Source organism: Balaenoptera musculus, chromosome X (genome assembly GCF_009873245.2).
Source record: "Balaenoptera musculus isolate JJ_BM4_2016_0621 chromosome X, mBalMus1.pri.v3, whole genome shotgun sequence".
NCBI classification, from domain to species: domain Eukaryota; kingdom Metazoa; phylum Chordata; class Mammalia; order Artiodactyla; family Balaenopteridae; genus Balaenoptera; species Balaenoptera musculus.
Window position 1 is genome coordinate 51,785,053 of NC_045806.1, and position 23,500 is coordinate 51,808,552.

Genomic DNA, 23,500 nt, shown 5'->3' on the forward strand with positions numbered 1-23,500 from the left:
ACCCTCTCACCATGTCTTTTCTGTTCCCCAAGTTCCCAGAGCATCCAGGAAAGGGAGAGTATCATTTAAGGTCTGCTCCTTGCCTGAAAGTTCTCCCAAGAGAAAGTGTTTAAGGGGCAGAGAACTTGACAAGATTTTGATTGGGGCCCTAATTAGAGTATTTTGATCAATGTGTTTTGGCTGCTGAGGTATTTGCACCAGTTGTTTCCTCCCACTGTCTAATTCCTAACTAGATGGGAAGATAGTGGAAGGCTCTGGACAGTGGCCTGAGGGTATGGTCATTCCAGAAAGCACTTAGCTTTCTTCCTTTTTTTTGGCTGCGCTGGGTCTTCGAAGCGGGCTTTTCTGTAGTTGCAGCCTACGGGTTTAGTTGCCCGGGGGCATGTGGGATCTCAGTTCCCCGACCAGGAATGGAACCCCGCGTCCCCTGCATTGGAAAGCGGATTTTTAACCACTGGACCACCAGGGAAGTCCTTCACTTAGCTTTCTGATTGGAATTCCAAAGCCTTCTCCTCCCTCTTCTGCCTGCAGAGCGTCCTCTGCTGGGTTCTAACCTAAAGGTTCCTGCTATGAGGATCTCTGGGCCAGGAAGCATTTTGGAGGACCGGAGCTCTGGTCTGACCTCTCATTTTATCTCAACAGCATCTGTGCCAGGTGATGTTTTTTTAAACTTCCCAGAGGGTAAGAATCACTTGGGACAAAGCTACTGCTTCCCAAGCTCCTTCTCTGGAGAGTCTGTTTCAGTAAGCTTAGAGTGGAGTCCAGGAATCTGGGTTTTTAAACTAGTGTCCCAAATGATTTGGGAAACACCACATTACCACTGCACAACCATCTGCCAGGTGGATGTCATTATGCCCATTTTACAGATAGGATGATTGAGAGATCATGGCTTGTTATTGGCAAAGCTGGATGCTGCCCTCAGGTTTTTAGAGTATAAAGCTATGTTCCTCCTACAAGAGAGAAATTGCTTTAGTACATAGTAGTGTCTGTGGTGGTGGGAAGTGATGATACTAGGTAGGGAGGGGCAAGGATAATTCCTGCCCTACTTTACAAATAAAGAGACCACGTTGCAGAGGGCTTTGGGGGCAGTAGCAGGACTGACTGCATTCCTGATCTTTTGTGGAGGTGAGCTGCATTCAACTCTGGAGAGCCATTCACTAGGCTCACCGGCCTAGGTGTCCCTGTAGTTACTGCTCTCTACTTGGCTTTGTTTCCCTTCCATCAAGCATCCCTCTGGCCGTGTTAACACCAGCACATGAGAGGCTGTATTCCATGCCAGAGGTTCCCAAACCTGGCTGGGCCTTGGAATCATCTGAAGCTCTTAATTTCTGATGCCCAGGCCCTGCTTCTTACATAATAATAAATCATGATCTCTGTGGGTGAAGCCAGGGAATCTGTATTTTAAAAAGTTTGTGATTTTTCTGGATAACAGCTGAAGGAGTTTGGACATCTTAGTGTGTTGTGTTGAAGGGTTGGGAACTTGTATATATTGATGGGACATGTTTGGAGAAAATGGCAAGGCAGAGCCTAGAACGAGGAAAGAAGATCAGGCAGCCTTTAAAAGAACAAGGTAGCACAGGCGCTCTGTTGTATTCTGCCTCCCCTCAGGGCTCTGCTTCTTGGGGGAAATCCCCATCCCTCCCAAGAGAGAAAACATTTAAAATAATGCAAGGATGTGTGTGTGCACCTGATGTGCATGGCTTCAAACTGTCTAACCAAGTAGAAATCTAATCACGTTTTTAGAGTTTGCCCCCACAGTCAAAGAGTCCTTTATGCTAGAAGGGCTCTCTGGAGGTCTTCTTGGGCAATCCATAGCCCTTAGGTGCAGTCAAACAGATTTTTGTTTTAAATCATTTCAGAGAGGTAGAATATTTGTAATAATATGGCTAAAAAAGGAGGGGTTAGTAATCATCACATTCTACTTATGATATACCAAGTACTTTCATGTCTGTTATTTTAACTTAAATCTCCCAGTAACCCTGTTGTGAGGTTGATGTTATTAGACCCATTTTATAGATTAGAAAACTGAGTTTCAGAAAGAGGAAGGTCGGAGAGACTCCAAAGCCTCTTTCTGCTATAACATGATTTGTTCCTCAAAGAAGTGAGACCATTATTTCTGGGACGAGGGCTGCAATTTTGTGAGTTCCCCAGATACCAGGTTTGGCTGTTGGCTTACCAGCAACGTTGGCAGGAAGCTGACCTTAGCTTAGCTCTGGGGTTGAAAACAGAACTGCTTTTTTTTTTTCAATTTTTATTGGAGTATAGTTGATTTACAATGTTATGTTAGTTTCAGGTGTACAGCAAAGTGAATCAGTTATACATATACATATATCCACTCTTTTTTAGATTCTTTTCCCATATAGGTCACTACAGAGTATTGAGTAGAGTTCCCTGTGCTATACAGTAGGTCCTTATTTGTTATCTATTTTATATGTAGTAGTGTATATATGCCAATCCCAATCTCCCAATTTATCCCTTCCTCCCTTTCCCCGCTGGTAACCATAAGTTTAGAAAACAGCTTTTTGATTTACCCTGGAAGCCTCCCCTTGCTCCTGCATAGTTGACTGATCCTGGCTTCAGCAATTTTAATACCGAGGAGCACAGGACAGGGCAGAAATCCCATGAATAATGGATGGAACCCAAGCTGAGGCTTAGATCAGCTCCAGTGCCTTTCAGAGCTGGGGTGCTGGAGGTCGCTGTGATGTGTTCTTGAGCACAGAAAGTAGAGCCCTCTTCTGGTGCTCTGGGCAAAACTGGTGTCTCCAGGCAGCTGCAAACGGTCTGTGTTTCCAGTCTATAAATACTTCCTGTGAAACTTGTAGGCAGGAAGCTGGGTCAAGCAGGAAACTGATGCTAGAGACTGAAGCCCAGCTGGGTGGGGCCCCAGAGAGGGGCTTAACCCATTTGAGAGACTTATTTTATTAATGATGGGCCCTCTTTCCTTTTATTTCGGCAGCTTCAAAGTTTTATGAGAATTGAAGAATCTGTTGTTCTTGGCTATCTAGATATAAATCCGTTCCTCAAATTCCCTGCCTCTTTCCCTGCTGTGTCGTCTCCACCCTCTCTGTACCTCCCCGCCCTGTCCCAACCTCCAGCTTGGGTCTTGGCTGTGACTGCTGCCAGGGACCTTCCCAATCAGTTGCTAACCAAGTTTTTGCAAAAGAAACTGTCCTAGAAACAAGGGATCTTTGAGTTTCCTTCCATGCTGTTATAAAAGGTTTAGTCTCCCTAGAATGGGTGATGGTGAATGTATCAGAGCCTGAAAGTTAGGCTTGCCCCCTGTCATAAACTAGATTTCTATTCAGTGTCAGCTTGGAGTTTTTCATGGAAGCAAGCTGGTCCTGCCTCCTCCACATAGTCTTTCCAGCTCAACAGCCTGACGTGTCTACTGTTTTCCAAGTGCTAGGATGTTTCTATTGCTTATTATGGCCACTGGTTCAAGAGCCAGATTTTTAATCCTTGTTCTCACACTATCCAGCAGTTGTGTGACCCTGGGCCAGTGCTTCCCCTTCCTTGGACCTCAGTTTCCCCAGCTGTATATTGCAGAGTTTGAATCAAGTGATCTCTAAGGTTCCTTTCAGGTCTGATAGTTGGGGATTCTGGATTATTTATTCTTTTGGAGAATAGGGATGAGAAGTTCAGAAGGGTTTATTCTGGAGGTGCCAGATGAGATTCTAGGATGAGTGGATTGAAATCTTGAGGAAATTTAAAGAGGAGGAATGGCTATGCTAAGGAGCTTGTGGGGCAGCCCCCTGTGCCTTGGAAGGAGAGATGAGCTGGGGTGGGGTGTAGGGGAGTGGGTGGTGTTTGCTCCTGGGATATGGTTTGGCTGAGCTGATTTTGAAAATAAGTCCTGGAGTTAGGTATAAATGGTGAGGAGCTAGTTTCCTTCCTGACCTTCATGTGTTGAGAAGAAGAGGGGGACTCTACCTCAGTCTGAGTTTGAGCAAAAGGCTGTGCAATTAAGGCTGGATTAATGGGGAAGCTGTAGCTTACTAAGGTAACCTCACTGTTTCTGACCTTTGACCTTTTCAGCTTTGTTCTCTGTCCTGAGCTCTCCTCCTATAGTGACAATGTAGTTATATTCTCATTGCTAAGAGGGGTTAGTTTTGTTTGGGGTTACTCCCCTAAGTATATGATAACTGGGGGAGTAACACCCAGTGTCCAATATGCCCTTGTCTCCCAGTTGAAATGCTTCTCAGGGAGCTTTTGGAAGGCAGGACTGGGCCAAAGCAAGTGAAAGGGGACCCTTGTCTCCCATGCCCTTTGCAGCAGTTGGAGTGATTAAAGAATTATTGCTGACCCATTAAAGGTATGGGTGTGCATGGGGTTGGGTGTGGTCTCCTTTCTAGAACCTACTGGGAAAAAGCACAGGCATAGGAAGGGTTAACCCTAGGCAGGTCTTGCCAGCTGTATTAAGGGTCTGGAAATGGGCAGGAAGAGGTCAGAACAGATAACTGTACCAGGTACCACTTCCAAGTCCACAGGGAAGAGGCTGAGTTGCCGGGAAGTGAGTGAGTCAGTGGAGGAGGAGGAGGGGAAGGGGGAGGGGGAGAATGCCTCCTAGGCTAGAGATTCAAAGCAACCCTTGTTTTACCCCTTATGGAAAACAGCTGCTTGAGGCAGTGCTGTCATCCCAAGAGGCAAGACAGACCAGGCCCTGCCCTGCCCTGCCCTGCCCTGCCCTGCCCTGGCCCCAGTTCTGGCAGCAGGAAGTGGTGGGTGCTAGAGCCTAAATAATGGGGATAGGCAATTTGAGTGACACTGTGGTGACTGCTCTCTGTCCAGGGAAGAGACTGAAGTTCTGGGGTTACCCTGGTAGGGCTTGTCCTGCCTCTGGCCACCCTCCTACACTTATCTTTGCCTTCTCCATAGCAGCGGTGCCACTGAAAGCCCAGAGGAGTTGGGCCTTTGAAGAGAATGGTGAGGTGGCAGGTGAGGGGTGATGTCATTGAGCTCAGCCTCAACTGGACTGACTCATAAGCTCTGCCCTGGCAAGGGGGCCTTCCCAAGCAGTGCTTCCCAGATGTGCCCAGGCTTCCTATGCTAAAGTGTTTGGGCCTTAGCCAAAATAGTTGCCAAGGTGGTATCTGAAGTCAGCAGTGAAATCAGAGTCACTGGAGAGGTAGGTGGAGTCAAGGATGGTGCTCTGGGAACGTCCAGAAGACTTGTCTTCACCACTTGCTGGCTGAGTAAATGTGGTTTCAGTGATGTTAAGTGAGACTGTGAGTGAAGGGGCTTGGCACATAGCTGCTATACAGTAAGTGTTCATTTCCATCCTTCTGTTACCTGCCTCTATGCTCGTCAGTTTCCTCATCCGTGACGTGAGGCTGGTAATGCCATTTGCCTTATGTGTTCAGGTCCATGCTTCAGACAAGCCACTTGTGATTATTCGACTCTCTCTGCTTTGTCCTCTATCTCCCCCAAATTCCTTTCTAGGAAAGAGCCATCTTGTAGTTGAGTGACATGGGTGAGTAAGAGGAAACTTTGCCCTGATCTCACTGTGGCCCAGCTACTGCTCATCTGGATACTCCTGGCCCTAGGGAAAGAGAGGGTCCCTTATTTGAAGCTGGCCAAGTCCAGAGAGCAAAGTACCCCAGCTGTTGCAGCCAAGGCAGAGGTAGCATCTGGCCTGGTTATTTTGTTTCTTAGGCCAGCCAACTGGGGACACAGGAGAGATCCCAGTTTGTTGAGGGCTTTGGATCACAGACCACTGAGATGGGCTTGTTAGTGTCCAGTGAAAGGCTTGGTGTGGGAAGTGTCTGCGTTCAATTGTTCAATAAAAGTGGATTTATTGTTCTTGGGCTAGGGGTGGGAGGGCTAGGGTGTATGAGAGGGTGTCACACCCCCCCACCACACCCAGACTTTTTTTGTTCCTTAAACTCTAAATGTTCTCCAGAGACACTGTTTTCAAGGACAGGCTTACACAGGGTGTTAGTTCTCTGTTGGGGACCACATCTTGAAATGCTACTCCACCCAGGCCAGCTCCTCCACTCCTGCTGAGCTGAGGGGCTGCCTGGGAACTTTCTGCTGACTTTGGAGGCTTTATTTTCAAGTTCTTGCCTCTCAAACTAGACTGCCCTCTTCTCCTCATTGAGATTGAAGAGGCCAGGCCCAAAAGGAAGGCAGTGGGTGCCCACTAGGGTGAGCATCCAGTGGGCCCTGTGCGGCAGTGGGTCTGGGCCTGCAGCTCCTTGTACACATTTGGGTCTCAGATTACTCTTAAGGAAAACAAGGGATATTCTTTGATCAACACTCCTGCCCTATACCTATCACCTTCAGCCCCAGTCATGCTATTACCCTTACTACCCCCTACCTCTGACACACAGAAAAAAAGAACACAGACCCATGACCCTGTCTTCATGACTCACATTTTCTTCTGAGTTAAGTAGTAGCAAGAAGAGAAGTCCCTTTGTGTTTGCTTTTCTTTCTAATTTTTTTAAACCTAAGATTATTTGTCTCCACAGTGAAGTTCAGGAAACCACAGGCTGCTTTCCCTCGAGAAGCAGCCACAGTGGAATGACAGAAACTCTGAGCGGGGATTCTAGAGAAGTAGGTTCCAGTTTGGTTTCAGCTGGACAGCTTCAGATTTGAGGAGAGCCCTTGTTCTGGGGCGATGCTCTATTAGGAGGGAGGAAGCTGGACAGTAGTAGCCTGTCTGACATGCTTATTCCTAACCCAGGCTGAGTTCTTTTCTACCAGTTGATTTATTTAAGAAACATTTATTTACCAAATATTTAAGTTAAATATTTGGACTTGTGGGCCAGCCCCTGAAGATGATAGATTGGTATGACCTGTGACTGACATGATCTGCAAGAGACACTGAATTTCCTTTGAAAATTCTTCCCAATAGTGTGAATTAAAGGGAACTCCTGGGAATTCCTTGGTGGTCCAGTGGTAAAGAATCCACCTTACAATGCAGGGGACACGGGTTCGATCCCTGGTCAGGGAACTAAGATCCCACATGCCGCGGGGCAACTAAGCCCGTGTGCCACAACTACTGAGCTCCCTCACCTCAACTAGAGAGCCTGTGTGCTGCAAACTACAGAGCTCATGCACTCTGGAACCCACACGCCACAACTACAGAGCCCACGCGACCTGGAGCCTGCGTGCCACAACTAGAGATAGAAAATCCACACGCCACAACTAGAGAAAAGCCCATGCACCGCAATGAAAGATCCCGTATGCCCCAACGAAGATCCCGAGTGCCGCAACTAAGACCCAACACAGACAAAAATAAATAAAATAAATAAATAAATAATAAATAAATCTTTTAAAAAAATAAATAAAGGGAACTCCTAGCTGTGGAATGTTCCCTGGAACCCCACCCCTTTCCTCGGTGTCCTCCCTGGGTGCTTTCTTCTAAAAAGCCCTGTTCTGATTCTGCCCCACCCTGCTCAGAACCTTCAGGGTGGCTGGCCACTCTCAACAGGATTAAGGCCCAGCTTTCTAGCATATTCTTCAAGGCCTTCCACCTACCTTCCTGGCCTCTCTGCCCACTCTTCACCTTGCAGGCCTCATTCACCCTGGAGGAGACCTGCATGCTTTTTTTGTTTTTTTTTAATTACAAATGTGTTTTTTTTTATTCAAACAGAAAGTCACAAAAATTATAATCATCCTCATCAGTTCACTCAGTCCCATGTAATTAATTTTTTTTTCATCTTGATCTTTTGTTAGCACTTTTATGAATTAATCAGTTTTCCATTAGCGTTCTGAAAATGCTTATTCATTCAGTTCAGCAGTATAGACCTGCATGCTTTTATCTCTGTCTCCTTTTGGGCCGTTGCACGTATTTCTTTCTCTACCTAGGGCATTTGTGTGCTCTTCCCCCCATTTCCCACACTCTCCCTTTTTCAAAATCCAGGTTATCCTTAGAGACCAGTGCAAATACCACTTTGAACTGTGGTTCCATATTTCCACAAAAGGTTTCTTCTGTTCTGGTATGGCACTTCTCAGGGTTTCCCTTGTATATTATAATTTTCCTGTTATTCAGTAAGTACCTTGGGGTCAGGGACTGGTCCTATAGCTCTACTGCAACCATAGTTCCTTAAACATAGTATTCCATTAATATTGGGTAAACTGAAATAAATTTATAGGAAGCTCCTTAACCTGGAGTCCTTGAGCCTCTGTGAAGTCCATAGGTATAATTTGAAGTGGGAAGGATCTATGAAGTTGGATGGAGGAAAATTACATATTTGTTTTCACTAACCTCTCACTGAAATTTAGCCCCTCTTTCAATTATGAATGTAGGCCAAAAAAAAAAAAAAAGCTAGTAACTATGACTTTGTCACCAGTGGAAATCTAAGATACTTTTGTACCACGATTTACTTATTATAGATTTCTCAAAATATCATTTATGCCGAAGACGAAGTTGAAATTACAGTAGTAATAATAAGACCCAGTGTTAGGTAATTATATAATATAATAAAGAAGTACATATTAAACTTTGATAACTATTTCAATATAATTGGTCTCTTTGTATCTACTTTATTTCATGCATTTACAAATATTCTGAGAAGGAGGTCCACAGACCGCGCTAAACTGCTTGGAAAGGTCCATGGCACAAAAATGTCAAGATGTAAAATGTTCCCACCTCTGATTCTGTATACTATGCTATATTTATCTCTTATATCCCCTTGCTTAGTACTGTTCATTTAGCCAATATCTTGTGAGTACCCACTGAGTCTTGGATACTAGAGAGGTAACTCTAATTAAGACAGAAACCTTGAGGTGAGAATGAAATTTCTCAATGTACTAAAAGGGCCACTGTCCCTTTTCTACTCTTTCCTATCCCTATCAAGTCATTGGTGTTTTGAGGGCTCCCCTGACTCAGCTTAAGGGTGATTTAAGGCTAGATGTTGAGGCCAAATTCCAGCCCTTTGGGCCTCATTCTCCCTACCTTATGAGGGCCTATTCTATGGAGGTCACTGGATTGGCAGGAAGCCTAGGTAACACTGAGTCAAAGTGGCTAACCCTGCCCGTTGTCTCCCACTGGGGTACTTGCCTTACTTGTTCCTGCCTTCATGGCCTTTCCTGTCCCATTGTCAATCCTGAAATAGATTTCCTCCTTGGCTCCCTGGTGAGATTTATTTACAAAATTGTTCCCCAGGCCTGGTCCTCATCAGAATTGTTTAGCTGGCAAAATTGCTGTCTGGCCCCCTCTTCCCTGCTAGCTGACCCCTGTGCTCAGGAAGGGCCCATAGGTGTCAAAGACTGATAAGGCCTAATTTCTTACCCACTCCGTGGGGATTTGCATCTTTGACAATTCTATTTTTAGTTCCCTCCCAATAGTATAACTAATACGTGAGCATCTTAGAAAATGTAGATTAGTTTTTTTTTTAATTTAAAGAAGGGAGAATGCACTCATAAGATCACTACCCAAAAACCAAGACTGACTAACACTTGGGTATGGTTCCAATAACCTCTGTATGCATACTTTTTACAAAGTTGAGCTCATGAAATCTTGTTGCTTAGTCTTCCTTACTTAATATTACTGAAGTATTTGCCTTGGACATGAAATAATCTTTATGAATATTTTATATGACCATGTAACAAGCCATCTTGTGGCTATACCATATAGGTTACTTAAGCAAAATGTCCAACAACAGAAAAAAACACTTAATCTTTGATTTCTTTTAATGGAGACATTTTACACTTTGGTGTAAGAGGAGTTTGGTGTATTGGTTTAAATTGTGAGGCTTGGACTTAGATCTGAATTCAAACCCTGTCTTCCCCACTTACTAGTGATGTGACTTTAGGCAAATATCTAAGTCTTCATCCCCACTGTGGAGATAATACTCTCTACTTCACAGGGTGATTGTTGATATTAAATGGGGTAGTGCATATAAAGTGCCTAGTGAGTAATAAGTCTCCATACATGAAAGCTGCTGCTTATTATTGCTATTAATACTATTACCGCTACCACCAAGCTTTCAGCCAAAGGAACATATCTCTATTGATGAAATTTCAGCTATCATTGACTTTGGCTAGGGGATCTCTTCTTAAAGGTAGAGGGTACTTTTTCTAGTGCCTGTGAAATACTGTGTGTTTCCATCTGGGCCTGTCCCTGTTCCTTTTCCCTCTGCTGACTTGGCTTTGGGAAGTCAAGCACCTCTGTGCTGCCCGCACCTATCTCTGTTGAGGCCCCTTTCCTCTCTTGAGCCTAGGGAGACCAGTGAGACATAAATACAGGAAGTGTTAACAATGTAAGTCAGTATATAGAACCATAGACGTCAGCACTGAAATGGTTGTTGGAGATTGCCTAGTGTAATTGACAACCTCCACCCCCTGCACTCCTGCCCTTGCACAGATGAGGAGAACTAAGGCCCAGGAAGGGGATAAGACTTATCCAAGGTTGTAGAGTGAACCAGTTATGATGCTAGGCTTAGAATGCAGTGTTCTTTATCCTGCCCTTAACTTGCCTCTGCAAAGATCAGTGCTGTAGATAATCCAGGCTATAGATCAGAGGTGGGGAGAGAATGCTGTGGGCTTGGAGCTGGCTGGTGTAGGTGGAAGAAGTACAGTCAACACTTGTTTCCTCTTGATAGTAGGTTGATTTGCATTCATTTGTTTGCCCCTTGGTAAGCATTGCCCTGTAGCTATGGGGTTTTTTGTCTTCAGTAAACTGGTTGGGAGCAGGGCTAGGTTATTGTTTGTTCAATAGTCTCCCTTCCTTCACACCAGTATCTAAATGTCTTAGGTTCTTGCATCTTAGTTCCCTCTCCTGTGGTTGAACAGAGACTTGTCCCAGGCTCTGCTGAGCATAGAGCCAGACAACTAACTTGCCTCCTTTGATCTCATCCTAGATCAATGTGCGTGTGACCACCATGGACGCAGAGCTGGAATTTGCCATTCAGCCCAACACCACTGGCAAGCAGCTGTTTGACCAGGTAAGGGAGGGACTTGTTGCTCCTTAGCCCCCCACTTCTCCCAATAGCTTCCACCATAATGCCCACTTTTGGGGAATCTCTTCTCCTACTCACTCCTCCAGGATAGGTCAAAACAAAGTCTGGCCTCAGCCTTAATAACGAAGGAGGCAAAGATTAACTTTGGCAGCCTGCACCTTGATGGCCCCGATTAATCCTATCCTTGGTGCTGAACCTGGGAGAAAAGAGAAGCGAGTGGGATATGACTGTGCTAGATGCTTTTAAAATGTCAGCATGCAGAGCCTTTCTCTCAACTCTGAAAGATGTAAGTGATCTCTATTTTGATGATGATGCTCAGAAATTAAATAACTTAATTGCACTCAGCTGGTATCTGGCTGGTATTTGAACCCCATGTTCTTGTCACTGTACAACATGGCCTCTGTCACATTGTTTTTTCTTCCTAGTAGAAAGAAACCAACATATTCTCCCTGAAGTAGTGTGCTCTATGTACATTTCCCTCAAGGAATATTGGGACTTAGGATACCACCGGGGGTGATGAATGCAATAGGAGGATACCTCAGCTCCTATAATCATGCCATGGAGATAATGCTGAAGTGGTCATTCCCATCTCCAATCCAAGGGGTGTTCCTTCGCTGTGAGTCACCCTTGTCAAAAGGGGTGTGCTATATAATAGCCAGGTGGGGGCCACAGAATCTATTAGCATTCAAAGACCCTCCAGGGGCCAAAGGAGTGTGCCATCTGTGACCAGACTTCTAGGAGTAAAAATGGGGTTCCCATTTCCAGAGATTGGAATCCCTCCAGGTGGGCCATTATCCTATTTCCACACCCGCCTCTGGTGAGGTGGGAGTCTAACATTGTCCTGGATGTTGGGACCGCATGTCCCCTTAATAGATTTCCCAGGCCCTCTTGCTTCCCTTTCTCCTTTGCTCTCTGAGTACCTATGCTGTCTGAGAGCTTACCCAGAGTTGGGAAGGGAAAGGAAGAAGGAGATTATATTCAAATGAGATCATTCTGTTACTATGAATACTCCTGACTGGTGAGGGGAGAGGATGGAGATGGGGATGGTGCAAGGCTGTTTTCCATTCAGATCTCTATGTAAAAAGAAGGAAAATATGCCTAGAAATGTGAGGACAGCTTGGGCATGTCTCCTGAGTCCCTGATGTCATGTGGTAGAGTGGGAAAATTGTTGTCTATGGCTATTACAGATGAAAGTTAACATTTGTCCAGGGCTTACAGTATGTCAGGTACTGTGACAGACATTTTGTGTACCATATCATTTGACTATCACAAGGCCCAATGAATGCAGGAATTAGTATTGGCCCCATTTTACAGATGGGGAAACAAAATCTTCATATTCGTAGCTAGGCCTTGGGAAAATTATTGAACCTTTCTGGGTTGGTAGTCTCATTCCTCTCCTGTCCCTGCCCCCCAAAAGTGGGTCTAATACCTACCTCACAGGCTTTTTGTGAGGTTATGAAAGAGTATGTTATTTGTATCTCACTTGCTACTCAGAAAACTTGTTACGGTGGTTTATAAGGATACAAAAGGATAAATTAGAAATAGGAGAGAAAGGCAATAAGAAAATACAAATAGAGAAGTGAGTGTTATGTGAAGCATCTGGCATGTAGTAGAGATGTAATAAATGATAGCTTCCAAATGCTGCGACACTTCTTGTCTCATTAATCAGCTAGAGTTGGGAGATGGGCTTGAAGATCCTCAGCATATCTAACTTTGGATCTAGCTAGAACTTGCTTCTTCTCTGGAGTTTGTTTTGTATCGAATGGTGAAAGGTAGTCATTGATATTTAATCTACAAAAGACAGATTAGTCAGAGGAACATTTAAACACACATTTACTACAATTAATGTGCTGACATTCACATAGTTCACAAGTGATTACAATGCTAGTCTGGAATGACTGAATGCATTTTGATTACATTAAGGTTTTGCATTCTCCCTTTGCATGCAGGTTTTATATTGGAAAGCTTTTCAAGGGACAGCCTGGTGAAGTTGAAAGGGCACTGGATAGAAAGTTGGAAATTTTGGGCCTTAGGCCTGGCTCTACCACTAACTCTCCTGATACCTTACACAAAACTTTCCCCTCTTTGGGCCTCAGTTTCCCCATCTGTACACTGTCTAACTGATATCTCAAATTTGGTTATCTCTCAGAAATTTATCTGTGGCATTTATTTCTGTATTCCATATCTTTTCTTTCCCATTTCTAACCCCACTATTTGGATTTCAGATGACCCCTTTCTGTAAAAAGGAGGGAAATGCTTCACTTGAGTATGATCTGCAATTGGCATATGCCAGGGCGTGGGGAGGGGAAGGATACCTGGTGGGGGGACAACTCTTCCTAGGTAGGCTTCTACTGTCTCTGGGACAAAAGGGAGAAGGTGTCCATACCATACGTAGGCTGTTGGGCCCTTTGCTTCAGACAGCAGTATCATTCTGGGCAGCAGCTGTAGAGAGGAGAGTATCAGCCAATGTGGATTTTATAGTCCAGCTGGGTACCAGAGACTCCCTTGGCCTCTACCCAGACGCCTTCCCAGAGCCCTGGTTCTATACCCCACCTCTGTCAAACAAATGACACCGTTCCCTGCCTTCAACACTGGGGGCTTTGTCCATTTGCATTGGAGGGCGTAGCTGTGGAGGGTGAGGAAGGCATAATTTAGAGCCTAGAGCAGAAAAATACTTGAACAAAGGGGTTTATTAACTTTGAAAAGCCACAGGGCCAGATAGTTCTTTGTTAGTGTTGGTTTGGTTTGTGTACTGTGGGTGTGGTTCTGAGGGAAGCCCAGTTGGTAGGGAGCCCTGGCCAGATTGGTGTGCTAGTTCTGAAAGCTACTGCTTCCCCAAAAAAGCCCTTGAGAGACTTGAGTCTTTCATACTGGTTGGGGAGAGGAAAGGGAGGAAACCAGGAAGTTCATGATTTCCGACCAGGAAGATCAGTGTTGTTTTGAGAAATATGATTTAGTGAGCACCTACTATGGACTAACCTTGTTTTAATCCTTGTAGTGACCCTGCCTATGAGAGGTGAAAAAACACACTCTAGGTTATGTAGTTAGTAAATTGTGATACAGAGTTTCAAATATAGCTCTGACTGTAAAACTATACTTTTCCCTACTGTGCTACTCTGTTTGGGGTGAATGAGCCTGTTTGGCTTGGAGAAGACTCAAGAGAAGATGTATTCTCTGTCTTGAGATCACTGAGGGGCTGTTGTAGGAAGGAGGGGGCAATCATGTTCTGTGAGGTCAGAAGGAGCAGAGCTGGGACCCCATAGGTGAAAACTACAGGAAAAAAAAATTGAACTCTGACACAGAATTGAGCATATGGCACTCTCGGGGCCAAGGCCGGTCTGGATGGAAATCCTCAGAGGTGCGTGTTCACAGGCCATTGGGGGATTTGATCTCTTCCCTTCTTCCCTCTCTCTAAGTTGATGAGGCATAAGGAAGGAAGTTCATTCTGTCTGACCTTTGAGATCCATCATTCAGTGAGATCAGGGGCCTAGGAGGAAGGAGCTGGACTCCTTGGGAGGAATTGACAGAAGCTCTGGGGCCATCCTGGAATCCAGCAGTTGTCTGGCTGATGACCAGAGAGGAAGCTGACTGGAGAGGAAGCACCCTCCTTGGCACCAGTGATAAATAACAGGCAACAATGGGAAGTCATAGCTTGAGGAGTTACAAGGCCTGGTGGGAAAGGGAAGTGGGGCCCATAGTTCTTCCCGTTTGCCTTTGTTCGTTCTTGTGAGTGTGTTCACAGCTAAGGAGGAGAGAGAACACATTTTGTTACAGCGATTTTGTCACTTAGCCCCACTTCTAAAGCGTGAGGTTCTTCCGAGGGCTCTTGATTACCTAGGTGCCACTAGGGGGCAGTGCTGCCATAATAAGTTCCACTTTAAGAACCCTCTGCCTGGCTTCTCCTCAGCCGTGGTCTCCAGCTCTAGCTCTATTCTAGCTCTACCTGCCCCCTCCACTTAAGGTTTTGAGCTCTAGAAGAGAGGTGAAATCTCAGAGCATCCATCCATTCATTCATCTGTTCATTGACTGATTCAGTATTGACTGAAGGTCTACTGTGTCTCTAGGAGAATCTCTAGACCTATCAAACACCACCTCTGTCCTTAAGGAACTTGGAGTTACTCACCTATGGAAACAGAGAAAAGTACATGCAACTCTTCTCTCACATTGAATGAAACAAACACCCTTGAGGCTCAGGTTGTGTATAGAGGTGGTATATAGAGCATGGGATTTGGTGTCAGCCTTGGGTTCAAATTCTGTCCTGATATTCAGCTGTGTGACCTTGGATGGCTTGTTTAGCCTCTTAGGACTTTACTTTCCTCAGTAAAATAGTAATCACACTAATCTTAGAGATTTTGTAGTCTTATTTAATCCTTGAGTAAGTAAAGTGCCTGGTGCATAGCAGGCATTCTAATGTTGCTTATTCTTATTAAGGGCTAAATAAGTGGGTGGAATTTCCCCTGGGAGTTCAGATAAGGGAGCCATGAAATCAGGATGCTTTTCTGGCTCAGTGAAGGCCTTAGGATTTGTCGACTCTGCATTGAAGGCAGCAATCCCTTCTTCTCTTTTTTACCATTTTTGTTTTATAAAATAACTAATATCTATTATTATAATAATAGTATCCCCATCTTATAGATGATGAACTGAGGCTTGGAGAGGGGAAAAGACCTGTTTAAGGTCAGATAGCTAAGAAGTAGTATAGTGGCTTGAACCAAAGCTTATAGCATTTGCAATTTTCCCAGTGCCTTTTGTCAGCTGTGTCCTCTGTGACCTCCTCTTTATTTGCCTGTTTCCATTCTAAGAACAAAGTTTGGTCCCTAGACTTAGAACCCTAGCTGAATGGGTTCTGTGTTACAGAGCAGGTGGCCACTTGGGCACAGGCAGTGTGGGGTAGCAGAAGCAGCGATGGTGGCAGCCCTCCTGGAATTTTCCAGTTGTGTACTGATTTGCTTTCAGGTGGGTGGCTGATGCAGCTGCTGCCAAGCCTGTAATGGGATCTCAGTGGGCCTCAGGTGTTTGGGCTTTGGTGCAGTTTTGCACATAATTTCTCATGCAGTTTTCCTCTTGAGGCTCAAACCTTGCTTCCCAATCCTGCTCTGGGCTTCTGAAGTGACTGCTTATGTCACTAGTTTGTTTACTCAGATAGATGCATAAAGGATATGAGGAGGGGGGCTTTGGTTTCCAGAATTGACCTAATCTCCCCTCCCCTCCCCAGACCTCAGACATAAGTAGCTTTCACATGCAAAAGAGAGGCGAAAGGGAGTTCTTGCTTACATCCAGATGCTCCTGGTAATTAGTGAGGATTTTCTCAGAGGCAAATCTCTTTCCCTCACTGGACCCCAGTTTTCTAGTTTATGCTGCTTGGATCCTGCAATGCTCCAGTCTGTTTGGGGGATTTCTATTGTGTGGCTGAATAGAATCCACAGCCAGTGTCTTACAAACTGAAGTCCTAGCCCCTCTAGGTGAATGTGGCAGGTTCCAGGAGGTACACAGAGCCGTGGGATGGATGTGATTTAGTATCTTGGCACATCAGTTTTACTTGTAGATAATATCAATTTCATTATTAAAACATGGATATTTAAGGAGTAGGAAGTAAAATTTGCACAAATGATTAAGGTTAAAGCTTCAGGCTTCAAAAAAATTGTGGCTTGCAGCCATCTTCTTGTATCTCACGCTGCCACCCCCACCCCACCCCACCCCACCCCACCCCCGTCCCCCGGGTATATGCATTCATTATCTTCTGCTGCTTAAGGATTTCTTCCACGGCAGCTTTGAGAAATACTAGCTCAGGCCAGATGAGCTGGCTCTCTGGAATCAAAGGGAGCAAAGAAAGACATTTTTTCTCAGGGATGCAGCCATTTCTCAGAGTGGAATGGTAAGGACCCGTCACTGGAGCCACAGATGTTCCTGGAACTGGGACCTAGATACTCTTTCCCACTAGAAAACGAGGTTTCTGTTTCCTCTGGAGTAAGGTCTCAGCTGGAGGCAAAGCTGGAAGCAAGCTAAGCTTGGCCTCATTTCCATATTTCAGGACTTTGAAATGGGGCCAAGAGTTGCCTGATCAAGTGATTCCCAGCGCCCTGTGGACCTTAATTGGAGTTTTCCTTATAGCCTGGGGTCCAGGGGTCATCTGTTTTATCCTTTGTTCTTTTTCAGTCTTGATTCTGACTTCAGACCATACTTCCTTCCCCCCACACCCTCACTTCCTCACTTTAGGACTTCAGTGGAGGCTAAGAGACATTGCTCATCTCTCCAAGCCCTACAGCCTAAGGAAGTGGAAAATTTATATACATCTGATTTCTCTGTATTCATAAGGGAAGAGGCAGTGCTCAGAGAGATTAAAATGCCTTGCTGATCTTTCTTTTGATATCGCTTTAGCTATTACTTTATCCTCAGAGATACTCTAGATCCTGGAACTGTTTTGGCTCCCATGATCCTCTTCTCATCAACCCCTACCCATCCCACTAGTGAAACAGACAACATGGTGCAAGAAGAGGCTAAGGAACTTACTCCTGGGACCTATGGGACTGGCTGTGTAGTCCGTGCCTTCCTCACTCCCTTTTAGTTCTGGGGTCTCTGAGCCTCTACAGCTGTACCATTGGTACAGGCAAAAACCAGTTGCTGCCCTACTAGTTCTGTTCCCAGTCTGCCCTGCCGTGACCTAGCATCCTGGCCCTAATGGTCCATTTTCAACATCTTCAGTGGGTCCCTTTCTCTCTTGGGGCTGAATTGTTTCTTGGAACTTATTTCTTTCCACCAATTGTACCTTGGCACATTATTATTTTGCAGCCTTGTGAAAAACCATTAGAATTGTTAATTAGGCCCTATCTTAGATATAGGATGAGATAAGAGGTGCTTTAAAAAAATCTTTCCTGTTCACATCCTCTCCCTCTATCCTCTGCAAAAAAAGCCAAAATCACATTTCAACATGACTACTTTGTTGTCATCTAAAAACTGGTAATTCCTACTGCCTATTGACTTAGACTCAAGGACTCACCTTGCCATTGAATTCTGGACGTCTTTTGATCTTTCCTCATACCATGCACCTTCCTTCATTTATTTTTTCTAAGCATGTTCCTAGTTACCCAAGTTGGCAAGAGGTAGGTGGGAAATGGGGTTGTATTTCTTGGTCATTTACAAATAACCTAATTAGTAGAATGGTAGAACTTGAGAGCAGAAAGAGGTCGTTTAAGCCACACCATTCGTAGTAGATGGGGAAGCTGGATAGATGAGGAAGCTGAGGCCCAGATAGGGAAATATGGTACCTTAAGATCACACAGCAAGTTGGAGACAGAATTGAGACTTCCACTGAGGTTTTCTGATACCTGATTCAAGCTAGAAAGGGAAGGGCGATCACCATGCATACCCTGGTGAGCAATGAAGGTTAATGACCTCGGGATATGGCTTCTCTCCAAAGCTGTTGTTGATTGAGTCTAGTGGGAAAGCCAGGAACTATATCTAGATGCAGAGGTAGTCAAAGTTCATTGTCTGGCTGGGATATCTGGGCCAAAAGAGAGACAAGGGAGTTAGTCACTTGGGAACCCCAGAGCTTCTAAGATCCTTTGAGCCCTTGGCATTAGGAGATATCATGCAAGAGAAAAGGGTATAGGTTTTGGAGTCATACAATTAGGATTCTAGTCTAGGCTCTGCAGTTTTAGACAGGTTGCCTCTCTAAGCCTTATTTTCCTCATTTATAAAATGGAGATAATAGCTATCTCATGGTTGTTCAGTGTTTGGTACCTGGCACATAACAGGTACTTTAATAAACATGATCTACTTTTTCCTTGGGACCTCTGAAGCTCTAGATTGTAAGCTCTGGGAGTGACTACGGGGCCTGGCCTTGGATGTGTAGTGCAGACTTTGGATACAGTGCAGTGTGTGTGTGTGTGTGTGTGTGTGTGTGTGTGTGAGTGTGCATGTGTGCGTTTTGAGGGGATATACTGATTTATTCACAGGGAAGACATAAGCAACACTGGGTCCTTGTTACCTGTTTCTAAGTCCAGGTACATTTCTTCACCTCAACCACCCCTCGCCAGCACCACCCCCCCACAATAGAAGAAAATATAAAGAAGACTCTGATGCCAGCGTGACCTCATTAGGATGTGGCTCAGCTTTATTGCCTCTATCCCCAGTGGTGGGCATGCTGGGTTTGAGCCACCAGCCAGAACTATTTACATGCTAATGTCGGGGACTGGAAAACAGACCCCATCTGTCTTCTCCTGGCTGGCCTCCCTTTCCTGCCCACTGCTCAGCCAAGATGCCCAGAACACCACGGGGCCCCTCAGCTACTACACTGAGGTACTCACCCTGTTTCCACCCTCATTCCCACTCTCAACCTGTGTGAGTGGTAAAGGGGAATCATGACTGAACTCTAATCAGGACTGGAAAGAAGCATCTCAGCCCCTAGGCACAGCACAGCTTTGGGGTGTATAGATACCCCAGTCCCTGCTCTGTCTCCTCAAACATTCTTTATTTGGACATTGTAAATAGGATTCATTCTGAAGGGTGTGGGCATTATTCTTAGTTGCTAAACATAAAGAAGTAATCCAGGAGAACAAGATTCAGGATTTAAACCAACAGTTTTTACCTTCAGCTTTTAATCCATCCTGGGTGTGTGAAGCTGCATGGCATAATTGAGGAGGGGTGGGGGGGGTGGCAGAAAGCACTGGATTTGAATGGGTTTGGAGTCAAACAGACCTGACTCTGCTACTTACTAACTGAACCTTCACTTCTGAACCTTACTTTTATTATCTATAAAATGGGCCCAATTGTAATTATATCATAGGGCTATTGTGAAAATTCAAGGAGATAATGGATATCAAGTTATTGGTGTGTGGTCGTGCTTATAAGTAATCGATCCAGTCCCTACCTCAGTGAAAGTACTTTGTTCAGAGAGATGTTGACATCGTTTCTTAGCTCCTGCCCAAGTATATTTTCTTGCCAGACCCTGGGACCATGTGGGCTCCACATTTCTGTCCTCTGTGCCTGGCACAAGGTAGGCATTCAACTAGTGGTTGTTTTCTGTTTTGTCTTTCAGGTGGTAAAAACTATCGGCCTGAGGGAAGTTTGGTTTTTTGGTCTGCAGTACCAGGACACTAAGGGTTTCTCTACTTGGCTAAAACTCAATAAGAAGGTAATTGCTTATCCCATTGTCAGGTTTGGAATTCACTCCTCTACCAGATCTTTCTCAGGGGTGTAAAATGTGTTCGCTGGCAAATGCAGGGCATCTAGGGCTCAGTTTTTCATGAGTGAAAAATTCTGATCGACCACTAGATCAGAATAAGGGCAGATCTCTTGCTGTCTCCACTTGGACTCCTAACAGCGAGAATGGCCAGTGTCCAAGGAGGATGGGACCCACTTATGGACCATAGCCATTAGTAGTTCTTCAGGAGGGGATTGGTATCCTTTTTTCCTTTCCAAACTGAAGGGCTTTAGGAAATTTGTTAAACAGAGAGTCATAGACTATTAAACTGGAAAGAATCTTGAAAGTCTCATAATCTTATCTTGTCCCTTTTCTTGCCTGTCAACTGATACCTGAGCCCCATGCAGATGTGTCCTTCTTTCTTGATTTTCTATCTCAGTTGAATTCCAAGTGGGATGGTTTAAGTATAGGTCCATTCAAACTCTCCACCTCCAAGCAGCATCTCTGCAGGAACATGGCAGTTCTCCATCTCATTATCTTCAAACTGGCTGACTTTGTCCTTGGAGGTCTCCATATTGTCCTATGGCTTATTTTCCTGACAGTGTCTAGGGGATGGGTGCCCCACCTTCTGCTGGCAGAGTCTTCTTTTCACAAAGAGTGGAGACTTCTGCTGGAAAAATGTGGAGCCGCTAATAGCCAATTTCAGGCTTTAAAAGACAGTCTGATTTGTGCTTTTGCCTATAGCCAATTCCCAGACCTCAGTCATACATCCTAGTCTTTACTTTGCTGATTTATGGAGTTGGGGGAGCCTTAAAAGAGGAGTTTCTTAAGCCTACTTTCAGAACGTGGGGGCAGCTGGATATATTGTCAGATGATGATGGCTTAAGGGCTTATGACTATCAGTGGGTGTTAGGTTATTTCAGGAAGAAATTCCCAACAGGAAGCAATTATGGATATGGGATTGGGTCCCCAATGAAAGTAATGTGTCTCTTTTCTGAATTACTAGGAGAATTGCCACCCAGCTCTTTGGGATTATCCAAATTGATGACTTTTCAGTGTCTTCTTCCCACCCTACAGCCACTCCCCCACCCCTAAAGTCTATTTTTTGAGAGCCCATAACCCCTTGCTGCTCCCAGGTGACTGCCCAGGATGTGCGGAAGGAAAGCCCCCTGCTTTTCAAGTTCCGGGCTAAGTTCTACCCTGAGGATGTATCCGAGGAATTGATCCAGGACATCACACAGCGACTATTCTTCCTGCAAGTGAAGGAGGGCATTCTCAATGATGATATTTACTGCCCACCTGAGACTGCTGTGTTGCTGGCCTCCTATGCTGTCCAGTCCAAGTATGGTGACTTCAATAAGGAAGTCCACAAGTCTGGCTACTTGGCCGGGGACAAGTTGCTGCCACAGAGGTGAGGTGATGTACTGGCCATCTGCCCTGGTCAGAGTGGGCTGCAGCCCAAAGCTGACTGATCCCTATTATACAGGGGTTGCCAGATCTGTCCCTCTCCACTAGGGTCTGTCTGAAGACCGTGTTATGCTGCTCAGACAGACACATTTGCATATGGCACCATACCCTGTTGTTATTTCTCTGGTTCTCAAAATAAAAAGCTTTTTTTCCTCCTCTGTTTGCCTAATTACAGGACTTCATTACCCTGTAAACAGGTGCTTATATAGAGAACCAGAGATGGATTGATTCTCCTTGCCCCGGTTCCATTTTCTCAATCCTTTTCACTGATTTAGACCTCTTATATCAGAGGTTCATAGGAGTGAGAAATACTTAAGCCAAGGATGTGGGGAGCTCAAACAGTCTTTTAATATTGATAACCAGTGTACAGAGATTTCTGCTTTTGTAAACTTCAAAATTGAACATTCTCAAACACTCATTATTCTTGTTTTAGCATCACAACAACACACAAAATGAATAAGGCAGCACAATCCTTATTGGCTCAGGAAATAGATGTGCAGAGGTGCTCACTCTGACCTGCTCAATCTCCCACAGCTCATTTAAGGTGACCTAGAACACTAGTCTCTTGAATTTTTTAACCCCACTGCATCCATTCGCTATTTTCATAGGCTTCTGGATTGGAAGGAAAAGTTCTGCTTCATTCTGGTAGCCTCAGTCCCAGTGGAGCTGTGGCAAATGTACAACTCACCTGAAGGTATTAGGGATAGTGGTTGTGCCCTCGGACTCTACCTAAGTCACTGCCATAATGTCTGAGATAGCATATTTAAAGCAAGCCTTGTTTATGATCTAGTAGATCTGGGAGGTTGAGCCCATTATCAATAGTTTCTCCCAGAGCCATTTGGGCTCAGTTCTTTGTTCTGTAGCCACAGGCTGTAATCTTATCCCTGAGCAATAGTCTCACAATTGCAAACTGTTGGTACCACAAAGATCTAGGAGAGCGTATGCATGCCTCCACGGGCCCGTTCCTACTCTTAGCCCCACAAGCCAGCACAGACTGTTGATATGTTATTGCTCTGCTTAGAGACCACAGCACATATTGAATTTTCTGGTTAAAGGTACAAAGGAAGGTGTTCCTATTGTCTTTCTTGGTCACCCCTTCTGTATCTCTCATACCCCTCAGGCAGTTCCCTATGTCTAATTAATACCTCCTGCTGTAATTTCAGTCTGCTTCTGGTGTAATGACCCCACATTCTTTTTGCATCAACCCCTTAGGGAGCTAAGTAGACTTCCCTTTACCCCTGCTTTTGGACTTTGTGCTTTAAACTACTCACCATGCATTGTCTTTCCAGGGTCCTGGAACAGCACAAACTTAACAAGGACCAGTGGGAGGAACGGATCCAGGTGTGGCATGAAGAGCACCGGGGCATGCTCAGGTAAGCCGGCCCTAGCAACTGTGGGCTCTACTGCCCCTGCAGGGAGAATGAGAGTTGGTTCTGGAGGGAGAAGAGGCAGAGGGCTAGGAACACTGGAGGACGTTGGAGAGAGAGAAACAGGAAATTAGAAATGGAAGGCAAATCAGGGCCATTATAAAGCTGTACTTTTTGTGAATGATGGCAACTGATAGCCCAGAAAATTTTGACCATAAAGAAATGAAGGGGATCTCAGGATCCCTAGGGAGCTTCTGCGCCACCAGGGGCTCCTCCCCAAGAATGAAATGAAGAAGGAGCTCTATAAACATGGCATACCATTTTGGAGTTGTCTAGTTGAAGAACAAATCTTACCATTTTGCCATCACCACCTCATTTGCGCTCTGCTAATAATGTGCCTGCGTACGAGGCTTCTGTGATAGCTAACATGCCAGAGGCCAGCAAGGGTCAGCCTGCCTTTATTCCCCTTGGGAACCTCAGACCTGAGGCTCTTGTGAGCATTTTTTGGCAAAAGTCATGTTGTGCTCTGTTCGCCATCATCTGTTCACCTTCCATCCTCTTTCCCACCCCTTATAGCAAGATTCTTGTCAGAAGTGCAGAAAAAGTAGGCTTTCTGTCTCCCC

The 23,500-nt window shown here is 45.1% G+C and overlaps 1 protein-coding gene across 1 annotated transcript in view; it reads left to right on the top strand.

The window, feature by feature from the left end:
• The window catches only part of MSN (moesin), a 66,672-nt gene that overhangs the window by 30,794 nt on the left and 12,378 nt on the right, over positions 1–23,500 (top strand). The window contains exons 2-5 of the mRNA XM_036839566.1: positions 10,806–10,889; positions 19,939–20,034; positions 21,180–21,454; positions 22,800–22,883. Of these exons, the coding sequence (XP_036695461.1) occupies positions 10,806–10,889; positions 19,939–20,034; positions 21,180–21,454; positions 22,800–22,883 (539 nt within the window). The remainder of the gene's footprint in view (positions 1–10,805; positions 10,890–19,938; positions 20,035–21,179; positions 21,455–22,799; positions 22,884–23,500) is intronic.